The sequence below is a fragment of the Bos indicus genome, chromosome 16, assembly GCF_029378745.1.
Source record: "Bos indicus isolate NIAB-ARS_2022 breed Sahiwal x Tharparkar chromosome 16, NIAB-ARS_B.indTharparkar_mat_pri_1.0, whole genome shotgun sequence".
Taxonomy (NCBI): Eukaryota; Metazoa; Chordata; class Mammalia; order Artiodactyla; family Bovidae; genus Bos; species Bos indicus.
This window is the reverse complement of record NC_091775.1, coordinates 5110560-5136664: the sequence shown is the minus strand read 5'-3', so window position 1 is coordinate 5136664 and position 26105 is coordinate 5110560. Positions and strand designations below refer to the sequence as shown.

Genomic DNA, 26105 nt, shown 5'->3' with positions numbered 1-26105 from the left:
ATATCTAGGACTTTCTCTGGTGTTGTTGTGGGTATTGTGGGGTCAGTTCATTTTTGGCTAGTTCCTTGGTCCGGCTTATATTTCTCAAGATCTATAGGCCCCTTCCTATGTAGTCTGTACTAACGACAGGGTTTTAATCTATTGCACCTGTCGCTTCCAAGGTGATTCCCTCTGTTCTAGCTTCTTCTGTTTGCTGGTCTCTTCAGTGTCTGATTTCCACCCTGACACAAAGGGGACGGTGGTGGACACTTTTTTTTTTTTTAGGCTCACTTGTTTAGTTGTGCTGTGGGGATGGAGGGATGCTGCAAACAAATAACACTGGCGTGTGTTCACAGTGCCTCAGCCACACTGGGCCTGCCCCCGCTCACGGCGCATGTACCCTTCCTGACCACGCTGCTCAGGCTCTGGGCTGCTCTGCCAGGAATCATCCGAGGCCGGCCCTGGGCTGCATGCACCTCCCAGGTCTAAGCCACTCAGGTTCAGGCACTCAGGTAGTCCTCAGAGGCGCAGGCTGTTGGGCCTGCGTTTTGTGCCCTTCCCATGTCCGAGCAGCTCAGGTGATGTGTTTGGCAAGCGTGGTCACTGTGACTTATCGCCTACCCACTGCTCGGTTTTCTGGGTGTACAACCGTCGCACCTTCTCAGGCGGATGTTGACCGTCCAGAACCCCAAGAAGTCTTAGTTAGCAAAGAAGCCTGCTTACAGTTTTATAGATAATGTCTCTTTGGGGCTGCGATTGCCCCCTTCCACCTCTGGCTGCCTGTCACCGGAGGGGGAAGGTCTGCAGCCGGCAATCTCTGTTCAGTCCTTTGTTCCGTGCGCGGGCCTGGAGGTGTCTTAGGTTAGGGCTGGCTTTTCGCTTGGTAGTTATCCCACAGTCTGGTTTGCTAGCCCAAATTATTTTGCTCAGATAGCTCTCGGGGCATTCAGGCCAGATCCTTACTCTAAGCGATGTAGCCCGCGCCTCCCTGCCCAGCCCACTCTTGCTAGTGGTGGGTATAGGTGTCTGCGCTGCTTCTCCTCTGGGGGAGTTACCGTTGGGCTCATAATCTGTGGGTTTTAATTGCTTATTTATGTTTCCTTCCTGTTATGTTGCCCTCTGTACTTCCAAGGCTCGGTACAGACTTGGCAGTGAGAGTGTTTCCTGGTGTTTGGAAACTTCTCTCTTTTTAAGACTCCCTTCCTGGGACGGCGCTCCGTCCCTCCCTCTTTTGTCTCCTTTTTTGTCTTTAATATTTTTTCCTACCTCTTTTCGAAGACAATGGGCTGCTTTTCTGGGTGCCTGATGTCCTCTGCCATCATTCAGAAGTTGTTTTGTGGAATTTACTTGGTGTTTAAATGTTCTTTTGATGAATTTGTGGGGGAGAAAGTGGTCTCCCGGTCCTATTCTTCCACCATCTTAACTCCTCCCTCAGCATTAACTTTATTTGCTGATGACATAATTGTATATCTGGAGACTCCAAAGATAAGTACTCTATACAGTCACCTTTTCCTATCCATGGGTTTTGCAAGCAGAGAGCCAATGAACAAATTGCCAACAATATGATACTCAAATCCACAGATGCTCAAGTCTCTTATAAAAAGTAACATAGTATTTTAGGATTTGCATCTAAACTACACACATTCTCCCATATATTTAAATCATCTCTAGATTGCTTATACCTAATACAATGTAAATAATATGTAAATAGTGGCCAGTTCATGGAAAATTTGAATTTTGATCTTTGAAACTTTCTATAAGCTGTTTTTTGTTTTTTTTAGTAAATATTTTTAATTCACAGTTCATTGACTCTCCACTCACTTTCACTTTCATTTCATAGATTTTGGGGGAGGAAGACTGCCTAGGTGGAGTGTCCTTTTCATCGCGTGATACAATCAGTATGGTTATCCCTGTTTATGTTGACCTTGACAACCTGGCTGAAGTAGTGTTTGTCAGGTTATTCCACTGCCAAGTTAGTCTTTTTCTCCCTCTCCATAGTGTTGTACTTTTTGGAAGGAAGTCACTATGACTCACTCTTCAGGAACAGGGAGTTACACTCCACCTCCCTGAGAGCAGAATTACCTATGTCAATTATCTGAAATTCTGCATGGGAAATTTGTCTATTGTCTCACATGTATTCAGTCATTTATTTATATGAGTATGGACCCATAGGTATTCATTTTATACTTTGCGGTATAATCCCAAAAGCTGAACTTAATTTATTACATTGCTCATCTTGTTATAGTTTTGGCCATTGAAAGCTCATTCCTGTCTTCTTTGACATATCCCCACTACTCTAGGGATTTTTTTTTCTTTTTATTTATTTATTTTTTTAAATTTATTTATTTTAATTAGAGGCTAATTACTTTACAATATTGTACTGGTTTTGCCATACATCAACATGAATCCCCCACGGGTGTACACATGTTCCCAATCCTGAACCCTCCTCCCACCTCCCTCCCCATACCATCCCTCTGGGTCATCCCAGTGCACCAGCCCCAAGCATCCTGTATCCTACATCAAACCTGGACTGGCAATTTGTTTCTTATATGATATTATACATGTTTCAATGCCATTCTCCCAAATCATCCCCCTCCTCCCTCTCCCACAGAGTCCAAAAGACTGTTATATACATCTGTGTCTCTTTTGCTGTCTCACATACAGGGTTATCATTACCATCTTTCTAAATTCCATATATATGCGTTAGTATACTGTATTGGTGTTCTTTCTGGCTTACTTCGGCTCCAGTTTCAACCACATCATTAGAACTGATTCAAATGTATTCTTTTTAATGGCTGAGTAATACTCCATTGTGTATATATACCACAGCTTTCTTATCCATTTATCTGCTGATGGACATCGAGGTTGCTTCCATGTCCTGGCTATTATAAACAGTGCTGCGATGAACATTGGGGTACATGTGTCTCTTTCAATTCTGGTTTCCTCGGTGTGTATGCCCAGTAGTGGGATTGCTGGATCATATGGCAGTTCTATTCCCAGTTTTTTAAGGAATCTTCACACTGTTCTCCATAGTGGCTGTACTAGTTTGCATTCCCACCAACAGTGTAAGAGGGTTCCCTTTTCTCCACATCCTCTCCAACATTTATTGCTTGTAGATTTTTGGATCGCAGCCATTCTGACTGGCATGAAATGGTGCCTCATTGTGGTTTTGATTTGCATTTCTCTGATAATGAGTGATGTTGAGCACCTTTTCATGTGTTTGTTAGCCATCTGTATGTCTTCTTTGGAGAAATGTCTATTTAGTTCTTTGGCCCACTTTTTGATTGGGTTGTTTAACAAAGTACCACATTCTGTATGCCAGCCACTGGCTTCCTCCTTTCAGGGGAACCTCAGGCTCCCCTACCCACTGTGTATCCTGCCAACTCTTCTTCTGAGGAGCATCAGGCTCCTCTACCCGCTGGGTATCCTGCAGACCATGCCAATTGTATTGTTCTTCATCCTGTTCACAGTGCTAGTTATCTTGCTGTTCACACTGCCCGCACTATTCACTGAAACCAGGGTAGGCAAGACTCCAGCTAAGAGGTTGGAAGAAGATTGGGGGAGTTGGCAGGAACTGCAGACACGTTTATTCCCTACAGGCAACAGCCATAGCATAACCTAACACAACACAACCTCTCTCCTGCTGGCACAGCTGCCATAACAGTATTCTCTCCTGGCTGATGCAGCAGTCACAGCAGTAGACTCGCTATATTCTCCCCTCTCATGGCTGACCCAATGGACACAGCCATGACGCAGCAGTAATGCCACCACTTTCCAAGTGGAGCTCCCGTATCCTTACAGCACAAAGTAGCTGTAGCGAGTGCCTCCTGACGCACACATGTGCAGTGCTATAAATGATCTCAGCTGTTACATAGTGGTTATTTACAAAAGGAGGGGCGAGACAGCCTGACCATGCCATCTTGGCTAATTTCTCTCTCCCTACAGCAACTAAACAAAAACAAACCGCAGGCCTCAGTCTCCACATATGTTTAAAGAAGGGTTTGGAAGTAGATAGTATTCCCTGCCCCACCCCCCCACCCCGCCACCCAGTGGTCATGTATGGATGTGAGAGTTGGACTGTGAAGAAAGCTGAGCGCCAAAGAATTGATGCTTTTGAACTGTGGTGTTGGAGAAGACTCTTGAGAGTCCCTTGGACTGCAAGGAGATCCAACCAGTCCATTCTGAAGGAGATCAGCCCTGGGATTGAAGGAATGATGCTAAAGCTGAAACTCCAATACTTTGGCCACCTCATACAAAGAGTTGACTCATTGGAAAAGACTCTGATGCTGGGAGGGATTGGGGGCAGGAGGAGAAGGGGACGACAGAGGATGAGATGGCTGGATGGCATCACCGACTCGATGGACGTGAGTCTGGGTGAACTTCGGGAGTTGGTGATGGACAGGGAGGCCTGGCGTGCTGCGATTCATGGGTTCACAAAGAGTCGGACACGACTGAGCGACTGAACTGAACTGAACTAGAAGTAGATGGGATCTAATATTTTCAGTTCAGAAATTCTAAGTTTATGCAAAAGAGTGAAGAAAATACGTATTAATTTTCTTAAATAAAGGGTAGGAAGGACAGGAATAGGTCTTAAAAAAAATTTTAAGCCCAACTCTCCGTGAAAAGATCACCTCAACACCTGCTGAATAAACAAAATATATGAATGAATAAGAATTTGCTGTTTGCCTTAGTCTGACAACAAGTAGTTCTTGACACCGGAATTGAGTGCAAGAAATCTATCTGATAAGTAATTCTAGAAAGCATCATTAAAGGAACAGAGATGTAAAAATGGAAGGGAAGAAAAGGAACACAGCTTGCATTGGTGAGCAGACAGGTTCTGGCAGAGATTGAAGTAGGGAGTGGGGGGTGTAGGGAGGGATGCAATTTGGTATAGCCACTTTGGAAAACTGCTGAACAAATACATACCTACCTCTTGCTGCTGCTAAGTCACTTCAGTCGTGTCCAACTCTGTGACCGCATAAACAGCAGCCCACCAGGCTCCCCCGTCCCTGGGATTCTCCAGGCAAGAACACTGGAGTGGGTTGCCATTTCCTTCTCCAATGCATGAAAATGAAAAGTGAAAGGGAAGTCGCTCAGTCGTGTCTGACTCTTTGCGACCGTATGAACTGCAGCCTACCAGACTCCTCCATCCATGTGATTTTCCAGGCAAGAGTACTGAAGTGGGGTGCCATCGCCTTCTCCGACATACATACCTCTCATGATCCAGCAATTCCATCCTTAGGTATTTGTGCAACAAGAATACATACGTTCGGCAAAAGACACATGAAAAGATGTTTATAGCCAAGAAAACTGAAAATAAATGTCCATTAAAAATGGAATAAATATGTAAATTGTGATATAATCATACAACAATGAAATACTTAATAGAAATGGAAATGAATGAACCTTAACCACATACAAGATAGATGAATCTCACACATACAATATTTAGTGGGAAAAGTCATGAAAGAAAGAATACATAATGTATTATTCCATTTCTGTAAAGTTAAATAACATAAACCAATTTGTGCTCTTAAAAGTGAGCATAGTGGAATCCTTTGCAGGGATAGAGTGGTGAGTTAGTAACTAACAAGCGAGCAATAAAGGACTTCTGCACTTTCAGCGTTGTTGTTGTTGTTGTTTCATTGCTTTGGTTTCTAGTTACATAAATGTTTTACTTTGAGAATCCAAAATGCTTTGTGCCCTATTCTGTTCATAAAGAGTAGGTAGAGTTTGGATATATTGAGATGTGGAGTAAAAGCATTCAAGCAAAAGTAACTTATAAATACCTTTGAATTTCCTGGTTTGCATTCTTTCTGAGGTACCAAAAAAAAAAAAAGAAGAAGAAGAAGAACTTAGTTGCAGATATTTGTGGATTTTTGTACTAGAAATGTGTCATATTCTATGTGACATACTAACCAAGATGACTTGTGAACCCATGAGTAGTCATTAGTTAAATCCATTTCATCTAGTCAAGGTCATTTTTTAAATTTTATTTATTTTTAATTGAAGGATAATCACAATATTGTGTTGGTTTTTGCCATACATCAACATGAATCAGCCCTAGATATAAAGGAGGTCATTTTAATTGTTACAACAAAAGACTTGCATGTCCTCTAAGCAGCATGTAGCCAAAACAATCAGATGTTTGCCCATTGTTTTCCAGGGATGTGGAGTCAGTTGCATCTGGGTGGACCTAAGCTGGTTGACACTAGATAGGACCACTGACCCTCCAACTGGGCATGCACCAGTGTCCATTTGATGACATTTTGAACTTGCAGAGGCCTGTAGCTTAGGTATACTTGTGTAAATGACAATTACTATGCCTTTTCCCAATCACCTTCCCCATACTCCACATACTCCCTGTGCCTCATACCCTCCCAGCTTCTTCATTCTTTATTTCACAAATACCCAAGCCCTGTGCCTTCAGAGAAGTGGATTTGAGATTTGTTCTCCTTGTAAGCTTTGGTTTGCTGTGCATGGAACAACGGACATGGCACAGTAACAACAACAGAGACAATGTGATATTTGAAAAATGCTTATTTAATCAACCAGTGCTTCAAGTCCAGAAGATTAAATATTTGAATCAGAAAAGTCTAGATAATCGAAAATTACACATTTTCAGTAGCAATCACCATAATCCCAGCTCTCCAAGCCAAGACACTTATTACAGTAAGTGATGGTGCTTAAGGAACAGCACATTTGTTGACCAGGACTCTGTACATTGATCTAAAGGCAAAAATAACCCCTTTCTTTCCTCTTTTTAAGGGAATGTCTCAGTGATGCTCTTAAACTTGACTCTCTCCTTCCAATTGTTTAAGAGGAGCTCCTATCAGGCAGCAAGTGCACATGGGGGCTGATTGTCACTAGTTTAAAGCTGCCACCTCAGAATGATTTTCAAAAAACCTTCCCTCCACCCTGAAGGCTTTGCAGGTGAGTGGGATCAGCTCTGGCTCCAGGGCCCGGAGATCTCCCGCTGCCAAAGGCCTGCAGAAGAGGGGCACACTGAGCATGGGGGGCCACGCAGCTGAGGATAGCCAAGCACCTAGAATGCTGCTGCTGTCAGGGAAAGGCCCAGTCCAGGAGGCAGTTTTTGAAGGTACGGGAGGTTGGGGGGGAGGGGGTTTAGTCGCTAAGTCGTGTCTGACTCTTGCAACCCCATGGACTGTAGCCCACCAGGCTCCTCTGTCCATGGGATTCTCCAGGCAAGAATACTGGAGTGGGTTGCCATTTCCTTCTCCAGGGGGATCTTCCTGACCCAGGGATCAAACCCGGGTCTCCTGCACTGCAGGCAGAGTCTTTACCAACCGGGCTATGAGGGAAGTAAAGGTACAGGGCATCTGCCTAATTCAAAGCCCTGACCTACACAAATGTGCATATTCTACTTAAATGGCTGGAAGAATTGGTGAGCTGGCCAGGGTATCCTTCAATAAAAAACGTCTGGTCCTTAAAGACAGTTTATACAACTCTAGGGTTGTTTTCATATCCTGCAGGCTTGGGAGACACTACCTGAAGTGTCTGCCTGTGTGCACTTGCTCACAGACTTCCTAAAAGTGATTTAAAGAAAAGAGGAGGCAAAGGGGTCGGGAGGATTTAAGAGGCATTACTAACAAATGCAAGCTTGTCTGGTGGATGGATAGATGAGTAGAATATCAAGAAAGATTGCATCCTAGCAAAGGTGACCATTCAGGCCAAGCCCAAACCTGTTCTGAGCAGCAGCCAAGCAGAGGTGAAGCAGAAAAGATGCAGAGATGCAAAGGAGACCTAGAGCACCCCCAAAAGGATAACTGAGGAATGATTCTAATGGCCAATAAGGAATGGAGCAAGCAGCATTTATTATATAAAATGTAGAGCCAAGGGTAAGGATACCTGGGACTATGGGAACCCACCAAATCTAGCAGGGAAAGTTGCCTCTGCCAGCTCACCACAGTGCTTCAAGATGGAAAGTGGTGGTACTTTTAGTGAGTTGTTTATACAGCTTGACAAAGTCAGATCTCACCTGTGCTGGCTGGGATAAGTGCTTTGGGGGAGGCATAATTTTTAAGGTTTGAAAGGGACATACAGGGACATACATGGGTGCAATTTACCCAGTGACATGTGGGCACGGTTGGATGCCAGGTGGTATTCTCTGAGCAAGTGATACTCTGGGGACCGACCAAACTAAACCCAGAGTTACACTGGACGGTGACATTCTCAGATGCAACATACTTTTCCTTATCCACGGACAGCTTTCCATTTTCTACCTTGGGTTTCAAACACGTAACTGTAAGGGAAACATATTTTTGAGCACACTGTTTCTCAATAAAAGGCAATATAACAGCATTTAACAATCAGAATGATGAGAAAGTCTGTTCATAAGTTACACTCAGGTCTTTCAAGTTGTTCTATATTATCTTTCATTTTCATAATACAATAGTATTATAATAGCAATAATACAAATTACAGTAGTAATAATTAACATTTGTTGAGCAAGTCCTTTTGTCAGTCATGTGCTAAATCCTTTACATGCCTTATCTCATTTAATTCCCACTACAACTCTGATCAGATACTACAAAGAAACTGTAAAATAATTTCCTCAGTGTCACATCCTTTTAGGCAGCAGAAACTTTGCTCTTAGTTGCTACACCCGCTGCCAGCCTTGATCTACATATGGTCTTAGGTATGTACTTTTCATTGTTCAGGCCTCATAATCTTCCTGAGCTAAATGAAATTGTTAGAAAAATCATGAAAATACCATGGACATAATGGATGGTATTCTACAGAAAGCATTCACAGTAAATCTCAGTTTGCCTGCCTTGGGCCTTCTCTGAAGCTGGAGAACTATAATTGGAATTGAAGAGGGGGCAGTTACTGCCCTCAGGGCAACCCTAAACTATGGGAGACAGAAAGCAGTGGATAAACACCTCAGTTTCCCACCCTTCAGACAGACAATTTTAAAAGGCATTCCTTATACTTAGCTGTCTCAAAGAACTGAGCACCTACTGTTTACGATACTTATCTTTTCCTTTTTTCCCTGTCTCCATGTCATCCTGCACGCCTGCTCCCCAAGATCCTAGTTCCCATTTTTGGAGCCGAGCGCATCCAAAATGAACCACTGGTACTCCAGTCATTTTGTCAAGCTTGGCTTTCAGAGTAACCCAAACTATGGTACCCAATAATCTCTATCGTGTTGGTGTGAAGAATCTTTCACAATGATGACATTTCGTTTCTTAACCTGATTAGAGACAGATCTTTATAGCCCTAGGTACTCATTTCTTCTGCTTTCTGGCATTTAAACTATCAGATGGATCAGCAAGGCTGAGTTAGAGCAAGAAATGTCACTAGACATCAAAGGCTCCCCTAAGTTAATTCCTCAACGTGGGAGCTTCCATTGTTACAGAAGTTTATAAATGCTTCTTGCCCTCTTGACTTATAAATACAGAGCTTTGTAGGATGGTGTCTCTCTTTACTGGAACATCGGGCACAGTGCTTACACAGTATATATGCAGGAAAAATGAGAAAATGAGACTTTGAGGGGGATTTTATCAACTCTGCTATTTTCTCTTGCAAGAAAACTTTTCTTCTAAGACTTTTTGTTTGTTTATGTTTTCCAACTGATGAACTTTGTTCTATAGCTCCTTGCATGGCACTAGTGATAGGTATAGTATCTGCAACCACTTTTGCACAATATTTCTTAAAAGAACAACCCCAAAGTCACCTGGTATTAAGTACTATGATCATTTGTGGAACCAAGTGGGACCATTTGAGAAATCTGTAGAATACTTGTGAAAAGCTCTCTCACTATTCTTAACTTTTTTACATGCTGGCATTTCAGGCTTCCGTGTGCCATCTTCTTGGCATACACTTTTTCCATCAGGAGAAACAGGGTAATAGCCTCCATCACATGTATATGAAATATGGTCCTCATTGGTATACTCACTCCTAACAGGAAAACCTCTCTTTTCACTTGTGATTCTAATAGTCTCCATCCCTTGTGTTGAGCAGTATACCTCTGATAAATAAAAAATGATGCTCATGTCTAAGAAAATCATCAGGGAGACATGCAAACCTGTCTCAGGAACTGATAAAATTGACAAGAGGTCAGCATGGAAATGGATGCATATTTGAATAGCACCATTAGCAAATTCAAAAATTTCAAATTTGCACCCCAAAATTGCAAAATACACTTTTCAAGTACATGCTAAACATTTGCAAAAAATTACTTCATGCTTTGCAATAAAAGAAGTCTCAATAAATTTAAAGGACTGAGATCATATAGACTACTATTTTAAAACTTTAACATTATCTACTATTTATGAACATTTATACTTATGCCATAGCAGTTTCACTCTTGCATGTTTATCCAGCATACATCTGTGCACCCAAAGACATACAAGAATACTAAAAGCAGAATTATTCTTAATAACTCTAAACTGGAAACAACCCAAATGCCCATCAAGAAGAGAATGAATAACTCAGTTATATATATGTTACAAGGGAGTAATAAACAGGTATACAAAGAAACATACCAGAGCTTCAATCCAGAATATGAATATCACAAACATAATGTGATCAAAAGAAGCAAAGTACAAACACCAAACCATTCTGTTTATATAAAGCTCTAAAATATATGTTGTAAGTCAGCCGAACATTTACCTTTGGATAGGAAAGTGACTGACGACTGGCTAACGCCATGGGGATACCTCTCAGTGGTTACATGGGTGTGTTTGCTGTGCTCTCTTCTGTGTGTTACTCTTCAACAAAAATGTTGAAAACTTAGGTGCTAAAGGAAGCCTGTATAAAATTTTAATTTTCAACATTTTTTCATGAACAATAATAAATTCTTAATTCATCTTTTTGTGATCTTCCTTGGGGTTACCACATCCAGAATGATTGGAACTGCCTATTAACATATACCTCTTGGCAAGTCTTTATTGACTTATATATACCTCTCTCTCTATTCTCAAGGATGAAGAAATAAATATTTTCAGAGTTTTATATCAGCTTTAGAGGTAATACACAGGATGAAATTTAGTCATTGCCTGAGGTCAGGGTTTTTTCTTCTTTTGTTGTAAAATTGAAGAGAAAGAATACTTTAGAACCTTTATTTGGATGTCTGCTTCTGCTCAAGATGGAATAACAAGGATAGGATTCACTCTCAGCCTGGAACAATTTAAAAAGGGCAAAGGGGGAAAAGACAAACTAAGTGAAATAATGTTTTTTGACATAAAGTATCAAGCAGTAAGAAGACATTGGTCCCTAGTAGTGAGGAAGCAAATGAGAAAAGCTCTTTGATGGTCACAGTCTGAGAGTTTTCAGGCTTCAGCACAGAGAGGGGAGAACCAAGGCAGAAACTCCACCTCTCCCTGAAGGTTATTAAGAAGTTAATGAAATAGAGATGAAAGTCCAGAGAGGTCAGTGTTCACAGGGCAGAGTGACGAAGAGAAAATGTCTGGTCAGAGACAGAGCATTGCAGATCTTCAAAGGATCCCCTTCAAGTTTTCAGCTACATGTTAAGTTCCAGCTGCATGTAAGCAAATAACCAACAAAGAACCCCAAAAAGCAGAGAAAACAATATCTATATTCACTCAGGCCTGAATATAGCTCATTTTACCACCAGATAGACTGCAAAGCCTCATATTTTGTGGGGAATTGATAAAATAATCAGAATAATATTGTCTCTGCAGGGGGCTTCTCTGATCCCTCTAGACAAAGCTAAAAAGCAAGACTGAAGATAATCAGCTTCCAAATAATTTAACTGCATCCCAGACTAAATTCAAAGATATTTTCAACAAATTCAAAAATATCCAGCACCAAAACATCACATTCAAAATGTCTGGTATTCAACTTTAAAACTACTATAAATACAAAGAGGCAAAGAAAAATATAACACATAATGAAGAGAAAACTCAATCAATCAATAGAAACAAACCCTAAAGTGACATGTGATATAGTTAGAAAATAAAGATACTAAAATGGTTATTATAACTATATTTCATATATTTAAGTATATAGATGAGAGATTGAGCATGATAAGTGGAGACATTAAAAATATTTTAAGACCACCTCTATACAACCCAGCAATCCCACTGCTGGGCATACACACCGAGGAAACCAGAATTGAAAGAGACACGTGTACCCCAATGTTCATCGCAGCACTGTTTATAATAGCCAGGACATGGAAGCAACCTAGATGTCCATCAGCAGATGAATGGATAAGAAGGCTGTGGTACATATACACAATGGAGTATTACTCAGCTATTAAAAAGAATACATTTGAATCAGTTCTAATGAGGTGGATGAAACTGGAGCCAATTATACAGAGTGAAGTAAGCCAGAAGGAAAAACACCAATACAGTATACTAACACATATATATGGAATTTAGAAAGATGGTAACAACAACCCTGTATGCGAGACAGCAAAAGAGACACAGATGTATAGAACAGTCTTTTGGACTCTGTGAGAGAGGGAGGCAGGGGATGATTTGGGAGAATGGCACTAAAACATGTATAATATCATATAAGAAATGAATCGCCAGTCCAGGTTCGATGTAGGATACAGGAATCTTGGGGCTGGTGCACTGGGATGACCCAGAGGGATGGTATGAGGAGGGAGGTGGGAGGGGGGTTCAGGATGGGGAACACGTGTACACCCATGGAAGATGCATGTTGATGTATGGCAAAACCAATACAATATTGTAAAGTAAAAAAATAAATAAATAAAATAAAATAAATATTTTAAAAGACCCAACTTAAACTTATAGAAATAAAAACTTGTAGTTGAGAGGTCTCACTTAACAGATGAGTGTTTAAAAGTAAAAAAAGAAAAAAAATTTAGTCAGATTTACATTATATTAGACATACCAAAGGAAAAGATTAAGAAATTTGAACACATAACAATTATAAAAGATGAAATACCAAACATCAAAAGACTGGGGAAAAAAGAATCAGAGCTACAATCAATTGTGAAGCAATTTCAGATGGTTTCATATATGCATAAGCAGAGATCCTGAAAGAAAGAAGGGAATAGAGGTGGAAAATATTTGAGTAAATAATGGTTATAATTTATCAAGTTTTGTGAAAATTATTAACCAAAATTAAATAAACTCAATAAACTCCAGTGACAATAAACAAAAAGAAAACTGAATGAAGATACAACATATCATAATCAAATTTCCTAAAATCAAAGATAAAAAAAATTTTTTTTAATCTTTCTAATTCCAGTGGTCATGTATGGATGAGAGAGTTGGACTGTGAAGAAAGCTGAGCACTGAAGAATTGATTCTTTTGAACTGTGGTGTTGGAGAAGACTCTTGAGAGTCCCTTGGACTGCAAGGAGGTCCAACCAGTCCATCCTAAAGGAGACCAGTCCTGGGTGTTCATTGAAAGGACTGATGCTGAGCCTGAAACTCCAATACTTTGACCCCCTCATGCGAAGAGTTGATTCATTGGAAAAGACTCTGATGTTTGGAGGGATTGGAGGCAGGAGGAGAAGGGGATGACAGAGGATGAGATGGCTGGATGGCATCACTGACTCAATGGACATGAGTCTGGTTGGACTCTGGGAGTTGGTGATGGACAGGGAGGCCTGGCGTGCTGCAATTCATGGGGTTGCAAAGAGTCAGACAAGATTGAGCGGCTGAACTGAACTGAAAGAAAAAAGACACCCTAAATACAGAGGAGCAAAGAACAAGGCTGACAACAAACATCTTGTTGATTAAAAGTATTGTATGGTTTCACTTATATGCAAAACATAAAAACCAATCAAACTATATGAATAAAACAAACATGTGGATGCAGAGAACAGAGTAGTAGCTACCAGAGGAAAAGAGGTGGGGGGAGGGCAAAATTGGGAAAGAGATCAACTGTATGGTGATGAGTGTAAACTCGAATTCTGGTGGGGAGCATGCTGTAGTATACGCCAAATTTGAAATATACTATTGCATACATCAAACATAGAATGCTAAAAACCAATGATACTTCAACAAAAGTTAAAGAAAAAAAAAAGATAATAGGGACTTCCCCAGTGATCCAGTGGTTAAGAATCTGCCTTTCAATGCAGAGGACTCAGGTTCAATCCCTGTTTGGGGAACTAATATCCCACGTGCAATGGGGCAAGTAAGCTCCCCCCACACACCCCACAACTACTGAGCCTGCACACTTGGGAGCCCACATGCAATATCAGAGAGAAACCTGACCACCACAACAAAAAGATCCCACATGCCACAGCGAAGGTCCCACTTGCTGCAACTAAGACCTGATACAGCCAAATAAATAAGTATTTTTTTAAAAGAAGACAATAGAAGCAATATTTTTAAAGTAGCAAAAGAAAAAAAACAATCTAGAATTCTCTACTCAGAAAAAATATCTTCCAAATACAAAGGCAAACTAAATTTTTTTTCAAACGTTTAAACCTAAAAGAATTCATTACCAGCATGTCTAAATTATAGGAAATATTGGTGGAAGTAATTCAAGCAAGAGGAAGATGATACCAGATAGAAATCTGTATCTACACAAAGGATGAAGAGCATCAGAAATGGTAAATATGTAAATAAGTAGAAAGATTTTCCCTTGATGTGTCCTTCAGTAAGGAAATAGCTGAACATCTATGGGATATTTATACCATGGAATACTATTCAGCAATAAAAGGGAATAAATTATTGATGTACATAATCACATCTATCAATTTGAAAATAATTGTGCTGAATGAAAAAAGCCTTATAAAAAAGCATATTATTTCATCTGTATAAAATTCTAGAAAATGTGAGCCAATCTATGAACCAATGTGAGCCAATCTATGAACCAATGTGAGCCAATGTGAGCAGAGCAATGAATTTCTGGGGGCAGTGAGGGAAGGGCTTGAGGAAGAAGCATGAGAAAATTTTTCAGACAGATTGATATGTTCATTATCTTGATTGTACTGATAATTTCAAAAGTGCATACATATGTCAAATTGATAGACTTACATATTCTACATGTATGTATTTTATTGCATGTTAATAAAAAAATAAAGCTGTAAAAAAATACCTAATTTGAAATGTTCTAAAAAGCTGACATAAGGGAAATGTAATAAATATATATTTATTTTATTTTACTTTAATTGAAATGTATTTGATTTACAATGTTATGTTAGTTTCAGGTGTATAATGTAGTCAGTTATACATACACACACAGACACAAATGTACATATATTAATATGCATCAAATAAATATACTTTTTAAAGCTGTAGTAATTTTCTCTCAGATAACACTTTTCCACACTAGATTTCTTTTTAAATAATTTAGAATAAAATACTCTAGCTCTCTAATTGCAAATAAATCTAGAATTATCTCTGTATCTGTCAAACTTCTTAATTTTTCAAAATAAGCCTTAAAATGTCATAGTAATACCTGACATTTATATCAGGTTATAATTTACCCATAAATATCACCAATTACAAATATATGGATATAGCACATTTGTGACAACTTGGATATACAAATTTTCATTTTATGATTTATAGACAGTAAAAAGTTTTTTGTTTTTAACATAGCAGTCATTGAAACTTTAAACCTAACTTAGAAAACAGGTTGATTTTTAAGCATCTGTGAGCCTCTATTTATATATGAGAAACTAATATATTAGCTGTTTTTTCTATTCATTATGGTAGATTCCTCCAAAGATGCTATTTATTCACCCTCCTATTCTTCTTTAAATATGCTTTTAATTTTGTTTTTTATTAATAAAATATTCCCTATGTTCCCAATAGAATCATAGTCATATTATGAATATCATTCTTTTCAAGTGTATTTAGTTAATTCCTGATTTTGAATATTGATTTCTCAATAGGTTGATCTAAACCAGGACTGCTCATTATTTGTCTCTACATAATATGTTAAAATCTAACTGTATGGAATCCATGTAGTCTGGGTCTCCATGATGTCACTTACACAATGACAGAATTCTTGTAGTCTGAATGGAGTAATTTTCCTCATTTCCCAACATTCCCATCTAAGATCAGAAGAGCATCCACCGATCCCTCACCTCCTTGCTCACTTTTCCCAAAGGAAAAGGAGGTGGAGGAAGAGACAATGGGAGTGTCTCATCTATGAAAAAGTCTCTACATTTCTGGTCAAGGTTTTCTTCCTTCTATGGCAGGACCTAACTCCTGAGTCTATGTTCCCTAGACCAGGTAAGGAGGCCCAGATCTTGCCTAAAGGGGAATTACAATAGAAGTTGTAGTGTCTCCCAGATACTATAACACTTTCAGCAGGAACTTCATGATTTGAGCTTGAACTTTGCCTCCACTTAGCTCTTGGATTTTGCTTTTTTCCCCTACTGAATATGATGCCAAAGACACACATGGATTGAAGAGAGGATACATGTCTGTCATGTAGCCCCTTCACGGAACACAACCTTGTTCTCTTGGTGAAAAGATTTGCCTAACTCAATGAAATGATAAGCCATGCCATGTGGGGCCACCCAAAATGGGCATCTAGTGAAGAGTTCTGACAAAAAGTGGACTACTGGAGAAGGAAGTGACAATCCACTCCAGTATTCTTGCCATGAGAACTCCGGGAACAGTATGAAAAAGCAAAAAGATATGACACCCGAAGACAAGCCTTCTAGGGCAAAAGCTTTTCAGTATGTTACTAGGGAGGAGTGAAGGGCAGTTGCTAATAGCTCTAGAAAGAATGAAGTCGCTGGGCCAAGGCAGAAATGACATTCCATTGTGGATGTGTCTGGTGATGAAAGTAAAGTCCAATGCCATAAAGGACCTATTGCATAGGAACTTGGAATGTTAGGTCCATGAATCAAGGTAAACTGGATGTGGTCAAACAGGAGATGGAAGAGTGAACATCGATATCTGAGGAATCAGTGAGCTAAAATGGATGGCAATGGGCGAATTTAATTCAGAAAGTGAAAGTCAATCAGTTGTGTCCGACTCTTCACGACCCCATGGACTATACAGTCCATGAAATTCTCCAGGCCAGAATACTGGCGTGGGTAGCCTTTCCCTTCTCCAGGGGATCTTCCAAACCCAGGGAGAGGACCCAGGTCTCCCGCATTGCAAGCAGATTCTTTACCAGCTGATCCACAAGGGAAGACCTTAATTCAGATGACTACTCTATCTGCTACTGTGGGCAAGAATCTTTTAGAAGAAATGGAGTGGCCCTCATAGTCAAACAAAAGAGTATGAAATGCAGGACCTGGGTGCAATCTCAAAAGCAACAGAATGATCTCAGTTTGTTTCCAAGGCAAACCATTCAGTTTCACAGTAATCCAAATCTATGCCCCAACCACTAATGCTGAAGAAGCTGAAGCTGACTGGTTCTATGAAGACCTACAACACTTTCTAGAACTAACATCAAAAAACCCGTGGCAGATTTATGTTGATGTATGGCAAAACCAATACAATATTCTAAAGTAATTAGCCTCTAATTAAAATAAGTAAATTTAAATTTTTAAAAAAATGTTCTTTTCTTCATAGAATGCAAAAAGAGGAAGTCCAGAGATACCTGGAATAACAGGTGAGTTTGGCCTTGGAGTACAGAATGAAGTAGGGAAAAGGCTAACAAGTTTGGTCAAGAGAACACACTGGTCATAGCAAACAGCTTTTCCAGCAACCCAAAAGATGACTCTGCACATGGACATCACCTTATGGTCAATACCGAAATCAGATTGATTATATTCTTTGCACCCAAAGATGGAGAATCTCTATACAGACAGGAAAAACAAGACCTGGAGCTGACTGTGGTTCAGAGCATGAGCGCCTTGTTGTAAAATTCAGGCTTAAACTGAAGAAAGTAGGGGAAACCACTAAGTCATTCAGGTACGACCTAAATCAAACCCCTTATGATTACACAGTAAAGGTGATGAATAGATCCAAGGGGTTAGATCTGGTAGAGAGAATGCCCAAAAAACTATGCACAGAGGTTCATAACATTGTACAGGAGGCAGTGACCAAAACCATCCCAAAGAAAAATAAATGCAAAAAGGCAAAGTGGTTATCTGAGGAGGCCTTACAAACATCTGAGGGAAGAAGTGAAGTAAAATGCAAGGGAGAAAGTGAAAGACATACCCAACTGAATGCAGAGTTCCAAAGAAGAGCAAGGAGAGATAAGAAAGCTTTCTGAAATGAACAATGCAAAGAAAGCAAGGAAAGCAATAGAATGGGAAAGACGAGAGATCTCGTCAAGAAAATTGGAGATACCAAGAGAACATATGCAAGGATGGGTGTAATAAAGGACAAGAATGGTAAGGACCTAACAAAAGCAGAAGAGATTAAGAAAAGATGGCAAAAAAACGCAGAAGAACTATACAAAAATGGTCTTAACAACCCTGATAACCATGATGGCATGGTCACTCATCTAGAGTCAGATATACTGGAGTGTGAAGTCAAGTGGGCCTTAGGTCTTAAGAAGCATTACTATGAACAAGCATTACTATGAACATTGCATGTGATGGAATCCCAACTGAGCTATTTAACATCCTAAAGATGATGCTGTTAAAGTGCTGCACTCAATATGCCAGCAAATTTGAAAAATTCAGCAGTGGCTATAGGACTGGAAAAGCTCAGTTTTCATTCTAATCCCAAAGAAGGGCAGTGCCAAAGAATGTTCAAACTACCGAACAACTGTGCTCATTTCACATGCCAGCAAGGTTATGCTCAAAATCCTTCAAGCTAGGCTTCAGAAGTATGTGAACTGGGAACCTCCAGATGTGCTGGCTGGGTTTTGAAAAGGCAAGAGGAGCCAGAAATCAAATTGACAGAATTCAGTACATCATAGAGAAAGCAAGGGAGTTCCAGAAAAACATCTACTTCTGCATCATAGTCTATGTGAAAGCCTTTGAGTGTGTGGGTCACAACTGCGGAAAATTCTTAAAAAGATGGGAATATCTAACCACCTCACCTGTCTCCTGAGAATCCTGTATGTGAGTCAAGAAGCAACAGTTACAACCAGACAAGGAACAATGGAATGGTTGAAAATTGGGAAAGGAGAATGACAAGGCTGTATATTGTCACCCTGTTTATTTAACTTATATGCAGAGTACATAATACAAAATGTCAGGCTAAATGAATCACAAGCTGGAATCAAAACAACCTCAGATATGCAGATGATACCACTCTAATGGCAGAAAGTAAAGAGGAACTAAAGAGCCTCTTGATGATGGTGAAAGAAGAGAGTGAAAAAGCTGACTTTAAACTCAACATTCAAAAACTAAGATCACAGCATCTGGTCCCATCACTTCATGGGCAAATAGATGGGGAAACAATGGAGACAGTGACAGACTTTATTTTCTTGGGCTCCAAAATCACTGTGGTCAGAGACTGCAGCCATGAAATTAAAAGATGCCTGCTGCTTGGAAGAAAAGCTATCACAAACCTAGACAGCATATTAAAAACCAGAGACATTGCTTTGCCAACAAAGGTCCACATAGTCAAAGCTATGGTTTTTCCAGTAGTCATATATGGGTGTGAGAGTTGGTCCATAGAGAAGGCTGTTTGCTCCTTCTATTAAAATTTTGCTGCTTTCGAATTGTGGTGCTAGAGAAGACTCGAGAGTCCCTGGGACTGCAAGGAAACCAAATGAGTCAATCCTAAAGGATCAACCCTGAATATTCATTGGAAGGGCTGTGGCTGAAGCTGAAGCTCCAATACTTTGGCCACCTATGTTAAGAGCTGGTTCATTAGAAAAGACCACGACACTAGGAAAGACTGAAGGCAAAAGGAGAATTGGGTGGCAGAGGATGAGATGGTTAGATAGCATCACTGACTGCATTTGAGCAAATTCCCAGAGATAGTAGAGGACAGAAGACCCTGGCATGCGGCAGTCCATGGGTTGCAAGCCAATGGACATGACTTAGCAATGGAACAACAACAACACGTCTGTCAATTTGCATACTTATCAAATTTTTTCACTACATATGTAAAATGTAACCTAATTCCTTGTAATGGCAGAAGGGATTGAATAAACCACAATGTAGCAGTGGCTTCCACCCCTAACTAACTCAGCTTGTGCTGGTAACTTACTCATTTCTTTTCCCATCATTAAAACGGAATTTTAAAATTTTAAGAAGAGGTAGTAACTACCTCTTAGGATCATGTGTGTGTGTCTAGTCAATCAGTTGTGTCCGACTCTGAAATCCTTTGGACTGTACCCACCAGGCTTCCCTGTCCTTGGGATTTTTCAAGCAAGAATACTGGAGTCAGTTGCCATTTCCTCCTCCAATGATCTTCCTAACCCGAGACTGAATATGCAGTAAATATTAAGTAATTGAATTAATTGAAAGTTATATATTTAGAGCAGTTCTTGATATAAAGTGTTTTATGAATGTTAACAATAAGTATCATTATATATGATGACCTATCTGTATGTATTTACAACTTCAAGGTATCAAGGCCAACATCAGCCCATAGAGCATCTATGTGCAAACTTTAAAAAGAAAAATCTTGAAGCAATTTTACCTTCATCTTTCAAAAAATTTTCAGGATATGTTTATTTCATGAGGATGAGACACTTCACTAGTGTCTACTGAAATATTTTTGTTAGGAATTAATAAATCTGCAATATCTATGATGTCACTTGTCAAAATCATGTTATAGGTACACAAAATCCTCAGACAGATAACATGAAGAAATTACTAGCAGAAAAAAATAATAAATTAAACCTTTCTCCTGACATGAGAAAATTAGAAAAAAGTACTAATTTAATGTAAAATGACTCAGATTAAAGTGGGCTTGTGCCTGTGAGCATGCTACACTCATATTTCTGGATAACTTTAGATGCCAATTATGAAAATCCCTTTGGTGCATACTCACTGAGTTCACAAGTGGGAGGAGAAGGATGCCACTCGTCATCAACACCACAATGGATTAAATTGCTGCCATTGAGGATATAGCCTTTCTCGCAACTGAACAGAACAGAGTCGTTGAAATTATACATGGGTCCAAATCCAGAGAGAATGTTTCCATTTGGAACTTGAGGTGGATGACAGACAATATCTAAAGAAGCATAAAAAGAACATCTCAGTTATAAAAGAGAAATGGTGATAATGATGTGACTACTATTGACATATGGGTCTCCGGGAGACCTGATACAAGCCTACATCAAGAACACACAAAGAAAATTTTTTAAAGTTGTATGTATATCCTTTTAGTGGGCTTCCCAAGTGGCTCAGTGGTAAAGAAACCACCTGCCAATGAAGGAGACAGGGATTTAACCCCAGGGTCTGGAAGATCCCCTGGAGAAGGAAATAACAACCCATGCCAGTATTCTTGTTTGGGAAATCCCATGGACAGAGGAGTCTGGCAGGCTATGGACCAAAGGGTCGCAAAGGGTCAGAAACGACTTAGCAACTAGGAATGGATGATATCCTTCTAGTTTCTAGTTCCTCGGTGAAATGAGGTCCCATCATGTTATTCAGTGTGGAAAAAAATTGAAAAAACAATTTCTTAGTTCCAGATAATAGGTTGGTGGTTGCCAGAGGTGGGGATGCAGAGTGGACAAAAGGAATGAAGGGTCAAAAGGTACAAAATTCCAGTTATAAATAAATCATGGGGATGTAGTGTACAGCATGGTGCCTGAAGTTAATACCTCTGTAATATGTTTGAAAGTTGTTTGGAGAATGAACTTAAAACATTTCATCATAAGAAAAATTATTTTGTAACTTTGTATGGTGATAGATGTTCACTAAAGTTATTATGATCTTTTCACTGTATTTACGTAAATATCAAATCACTGATGTACACCTGAAATTAGTATTATAAGTCAATTATATCTAAAAAAAAAAAAAAAAAAAAACCCTTAGCAATATCTAAAGCCTGAAATCCACATTCCAAAGACCCCAAATCTTCCTCTTCTAATGGCCTACGCTCCTGGATGATTGTGGTGGTGGGTCAGTGGCCAAAAGTGTTGATGTGATGGTTGTGATGTAGAGGCAGCCAGGGCATCCCAGATCACAAGCACAGAATGAACCCCAACTCCCCCGACACCCCACAGCCGTCAGTCTTCCAGTCCTGTCAGTCCTGCTGCTGCTGCTGCTAAGTTGCTTCAGTCGTGTCCGACTCTGTGCAACCCCATAGATGGCAGCCCACCAGGCTCCCCCGTCCCTGGGATTCTCCAGGCAAGAACATTGGAGTGGGTTGCCATTTCCTTCTCCAATGCATGAAAGTGAAAAGTGAAAGTGAAGTTGCTCAGTCGTGTCCGACTTGTAGCGACCCCTTGGACTGCAGCCTACCAGGTTCCTCCGCCCACAGGATTTTCCAGGCAAGAGTACTGGAGTGGGGTGCCATTGCCTTCTCCTGCCACTTTTAATTCCTTCAGGATTTCTCAACTTCTCTTCAGGCCAACTGCCATTGCCTCAGCTGAAACCAGCCTTACTACTTGGCTGGATAGCTGCAGCAGATGTCTATGGGTTAAGTTCTGTCCCACTTCGAACTGTTGCTCACTCCACAGCCAGACTTCTGTTTCTAAAATGCAGCACATTTACTCCTCTGGTTAAAGCCTTTCAATGTCTGCCCTTCACATAAATTCTTAACTCCTGAAGACACACACAGTCCTTCATAACCTAGCCCTGCAAACTTTCCAGCCTCAGGTCCTGTCAATTCCAGCTTTTGCAAGCTAGAAGAAGATACATGAGAGTCCCTTGGACCACAAGGAGATCAAACCAGTCAATCCTGAAGGAAATCAACCCTGAATATCCACTGGAAGGACTGATGCTGAAGCTGAAGCTCCAATACTTTGGCCACCTGATGGGAAGAACCAACTCATTGGAAAAGACTCTGGTGCTGAGAAAGATTGAGGTTAAGAGAAGGGGATGACAAAGGATGAGATAGTTGGGTGGCATCACTGACTCAATGGACATGAGTTTGAGTAGACTCAGGGACATAGTGAAGAACAGGGAAGCCCCAAAAGCTATACTCTATGGGGTCCCAAAGAGTCACACATGACTTAGTGACTGAACAACAACAATGCTCTCTTGCCTCAGCATTGTACTGAATCAAAACAGTAAATGACACTGCATTTTTAACTGCTGTAAAAGATATGTATTAGACCAGGAAGCCGAGTCATTACTGAATCTGACATAACATCCCCTCTTGGCTTTTCCAGAGAAGAAGGTGAACATGATATCTCTGCTTGCCTTTTACTATTGACCTACAAATGTTGGAATGATTTTATTTTCATCCTATAGGCCTGCTGACATCACTAGTGTGGATCCACCGATATTTTCAGTTGCTTCAGAAGAAGCAGAATACTATATTTTTTATTTCTTTTTCACTAGGCAGCAACAAGGTATTCTGTGTGTGTGTGTGTGTGTGCGTGCGCGTGTGTGCTAAGTGGTTTCAGTTGTGTGCCTTTATGACCCTATGGACACACCTCATGAAATCCACCAGGCTCCTCTGTCCATGGGATTCTCCAGACAAGAACACTGAAGTGGGTTGTCATGCCCTCCTCCAGGGATCTTCCACTCCCTGTCATTGAACCCACATCTCTTATATCTCCTGCATTGGCAGATGGATTCTTTACCACTAGCACCTTCTGGGAAGCCCCAACAAGGGACCAGACTAGCCAAAAGGCTTTAATGAAAAGTAAGATATATCATTTCCAGGTCAAAGATTTTTCATTCCTTGTTCATTTTGCCTGCAAAACTGACCACTGAGGTTTTACACTGGAGTTGTTACAGATCTAAACAATCTGGATTACCACATAAATGACAGCTGCCCTTTATCACCAATTACAAAGGTGATACTCATATTTGATACCCAAGTTGATTTTTCATTTGATGCTGAATTCAAAGGGGCAGAGTATGAAGGACATGATTTTTCAGCTCTCCCAGTCTTCAGGATGACCTTTAAAATAGTTCCTCTACTAATTTTCAAAGATCCAATACATTAACTCTAGAAATATTTCAAAGCATACATTTTAAGAAATCAATTGTAACCAGTAAAGTACAAAATCCGAGCACATGCTCAACATTTTCAATGGAAAAGAAGATACCACAAATAAGAGTACATAAAACAAAATTTACTTACATTCACATCCTTTAGATGTTGTCCATGTGAAATTGTTCTGACAAGTCAAAGTCAGAGGTTCATCTAGAATATGTCTGTAGCCAAATTTGCATTGATATTTCAACTCGGTCCCAACTTCAAATACTTCTTGATTGCTTAACATGTTGTCTCTTCCATCCCAGATAGCATGAGGAACGTCTGGTAAACCAATACAACTATCTGATCATGAAAAAAGTGCAAGAATGAAAGAAAGCTGTTTTGGGGGTTGGCAGTCAGATGCAATGAACTCTGCACACCCTGTCTCCCCATTGCCAGAACAAGTGTAACTCATATTAGTTGAGAAAGAAACAGATGGCAAAGGCTAATTGGGAATTCCAGGAAGAGACATGGAAGGATCAATCTCTGATTATTGCCAAGCAGTCATTGCACACTCAAGACCATCCCCAAGAAAAAGTAATGCAAAGGGCAAAACGGTTGTCTGAGGAGGTCTTTAAAATAGCTGAAAAAAGAAGAGAAGCAAAAGGCAAAGGAGGAAAGGAAAGATATGCCCATTTGAATGCAGAGTTCCAAAGAATAGCAAGGAGAGATAAGAAAGCCTTCCTCAGTGATCAGTGCAAAGAAATAGAGGAACACAATAGAATGGGAAAGACTAGAGGTCTCTTCAAGAACATTAGAGATACCAAGGGAACACTTCATGCAAAGATGGGCACAGTAAAGGACAGAAATGGTATGGACCTAACAGAAGCAGAAGATATTAAAAAGAATACACAGAAGAACTGTACAAAAAAGATTTTCATGACCCATATAACCCCAATGGTGTGATCTCTCACCTAGAAGCAGACATCCTGGAATATTAAGTCAAGTGGGCCTTAAGAAACATCACTACAAAGCTAGTGGAGGTGATGGAATTCCAGCTGAGCTATTTCAAATCCTAAAAGATGATATTGTGAAAGTGATGCTCTCAATATGCCAGCAAATTTGGAAAACTCAGCAGTGGGCATAAGACTGGAAAAGGTCAGTTTTCATCCCAATTCCAAAGAAAGTGAAAGTGAAGTGAAAATCACTCAGTCAGGTCCAACTCTTTGGGACTCCATGGACTTTACAGTCCATGGAATTCTCTAGGCCAGATCACTGGAGTGGTAGCCTTTCCCTTCTCCTGGGGATCTTCCCAAAGCAGGGATAGAACCCAGGTCTGCCCCATTGCAGGCAGATTCTTTACCAGCTGAGCCACAAGGGAAGCCCAAGAATACTGGAGTGGGTATCTTATCCCGTCTCCAACAGATCTTCATGACTCAGGAATCAAACCAGTGTCTCCTGCATTACAGGTGGATTCTTTACCAACTGAGATATCAGGGAAGCCCCAATCACAAAGAAAGGCAATTCCAAAGAAAGCTCAAACTATCACACAATTGCACTCATCTCACACGCTAGCAAAGTAAAGCTCAAAATTCTCCAAACCAGGCTTCAACAGTACATGAACCATGAACTTCCAGATAGTCAAGCTGGATTTAGAAAAGGCAGAGAAACCAGAGATCAAATAGCCAATATCCACTGGATCATTGAAAAAGCAAGTGAGTTCCAGAAATGCATCTACTTCTGCTTTATTGACTATGACAAAGCTTTTGCCTGTGTGGATCACAGGAAACTAAGGAAAATTTTTAAAGAGATGGGAAAATCAGACCACCTGACCTGCCTCCTGAGAAATCTGTATGCAGCTCAAGAAGCAACAGGCTGGTTCCAAACTGGGAAAGAAGTTCGTCAAGTCTGTATATTGCCACCCAGCTTATTTAACTTACATGCCAGTACATCATGCGAAATGCCGGGCTGAATGAAACACAAGCTGGAATCAAGATTGACAGGAGAAATATCAATAACCTCAGATATTCAGATGACACCACCCTTATGGCAGAAAATGAAGTTTAGTTCTCTTAAGCTTCTTGATGAAAATGAAAGAGGAGAGTGAAAAAGTTGGCTTAAAACTCAACATTCAAACAATGAGGTCATGACATCTGGTCCTATCACTTCATGGCAAACAGACAGGGAAACAGTGGACATAGTGAGAGACTTTATTTTCCTGGGCTCCAAAATCACTGCAGATGTTGACTGCAGCCATGAAATTAAAAGACACCTGCTCCTTGGAAGAAAGGCTAT

General features: G+C 40.2%; 1 protein-coding gene across 1 annotated transcript in view; it reads right to left on the bottom strand.

Moving 5' to 3' along the window:
• Positions 1-6501: 6501 nt before the first annotated feature.
• The window catches only part of LOC139176308 (C4b-binding protein alpha chain-like), a 62750-nt gene continuing 43146 nt past the window's right edge, over positions 6502-26105 (bottom strand). The window contains exons 10-12 of the mRNA XM_070767882.1: positions 23976-24173; positions 20763-20945; positions 6502-8242 (exon numbers count right to left, since the gene is read on the bottom strand). Of these exons, the coding sequence (XP_070623983.1) occupies positions 7968-8242; positions 20763-20945; positions 23976-24173 (656 nt within the window). The 3' untranslated portion in view covers positions 6502-7967. The remainder of the gene's footprint in view (positions 8243-20762; positions 20946-23975; positions 24174-26105) is intronic.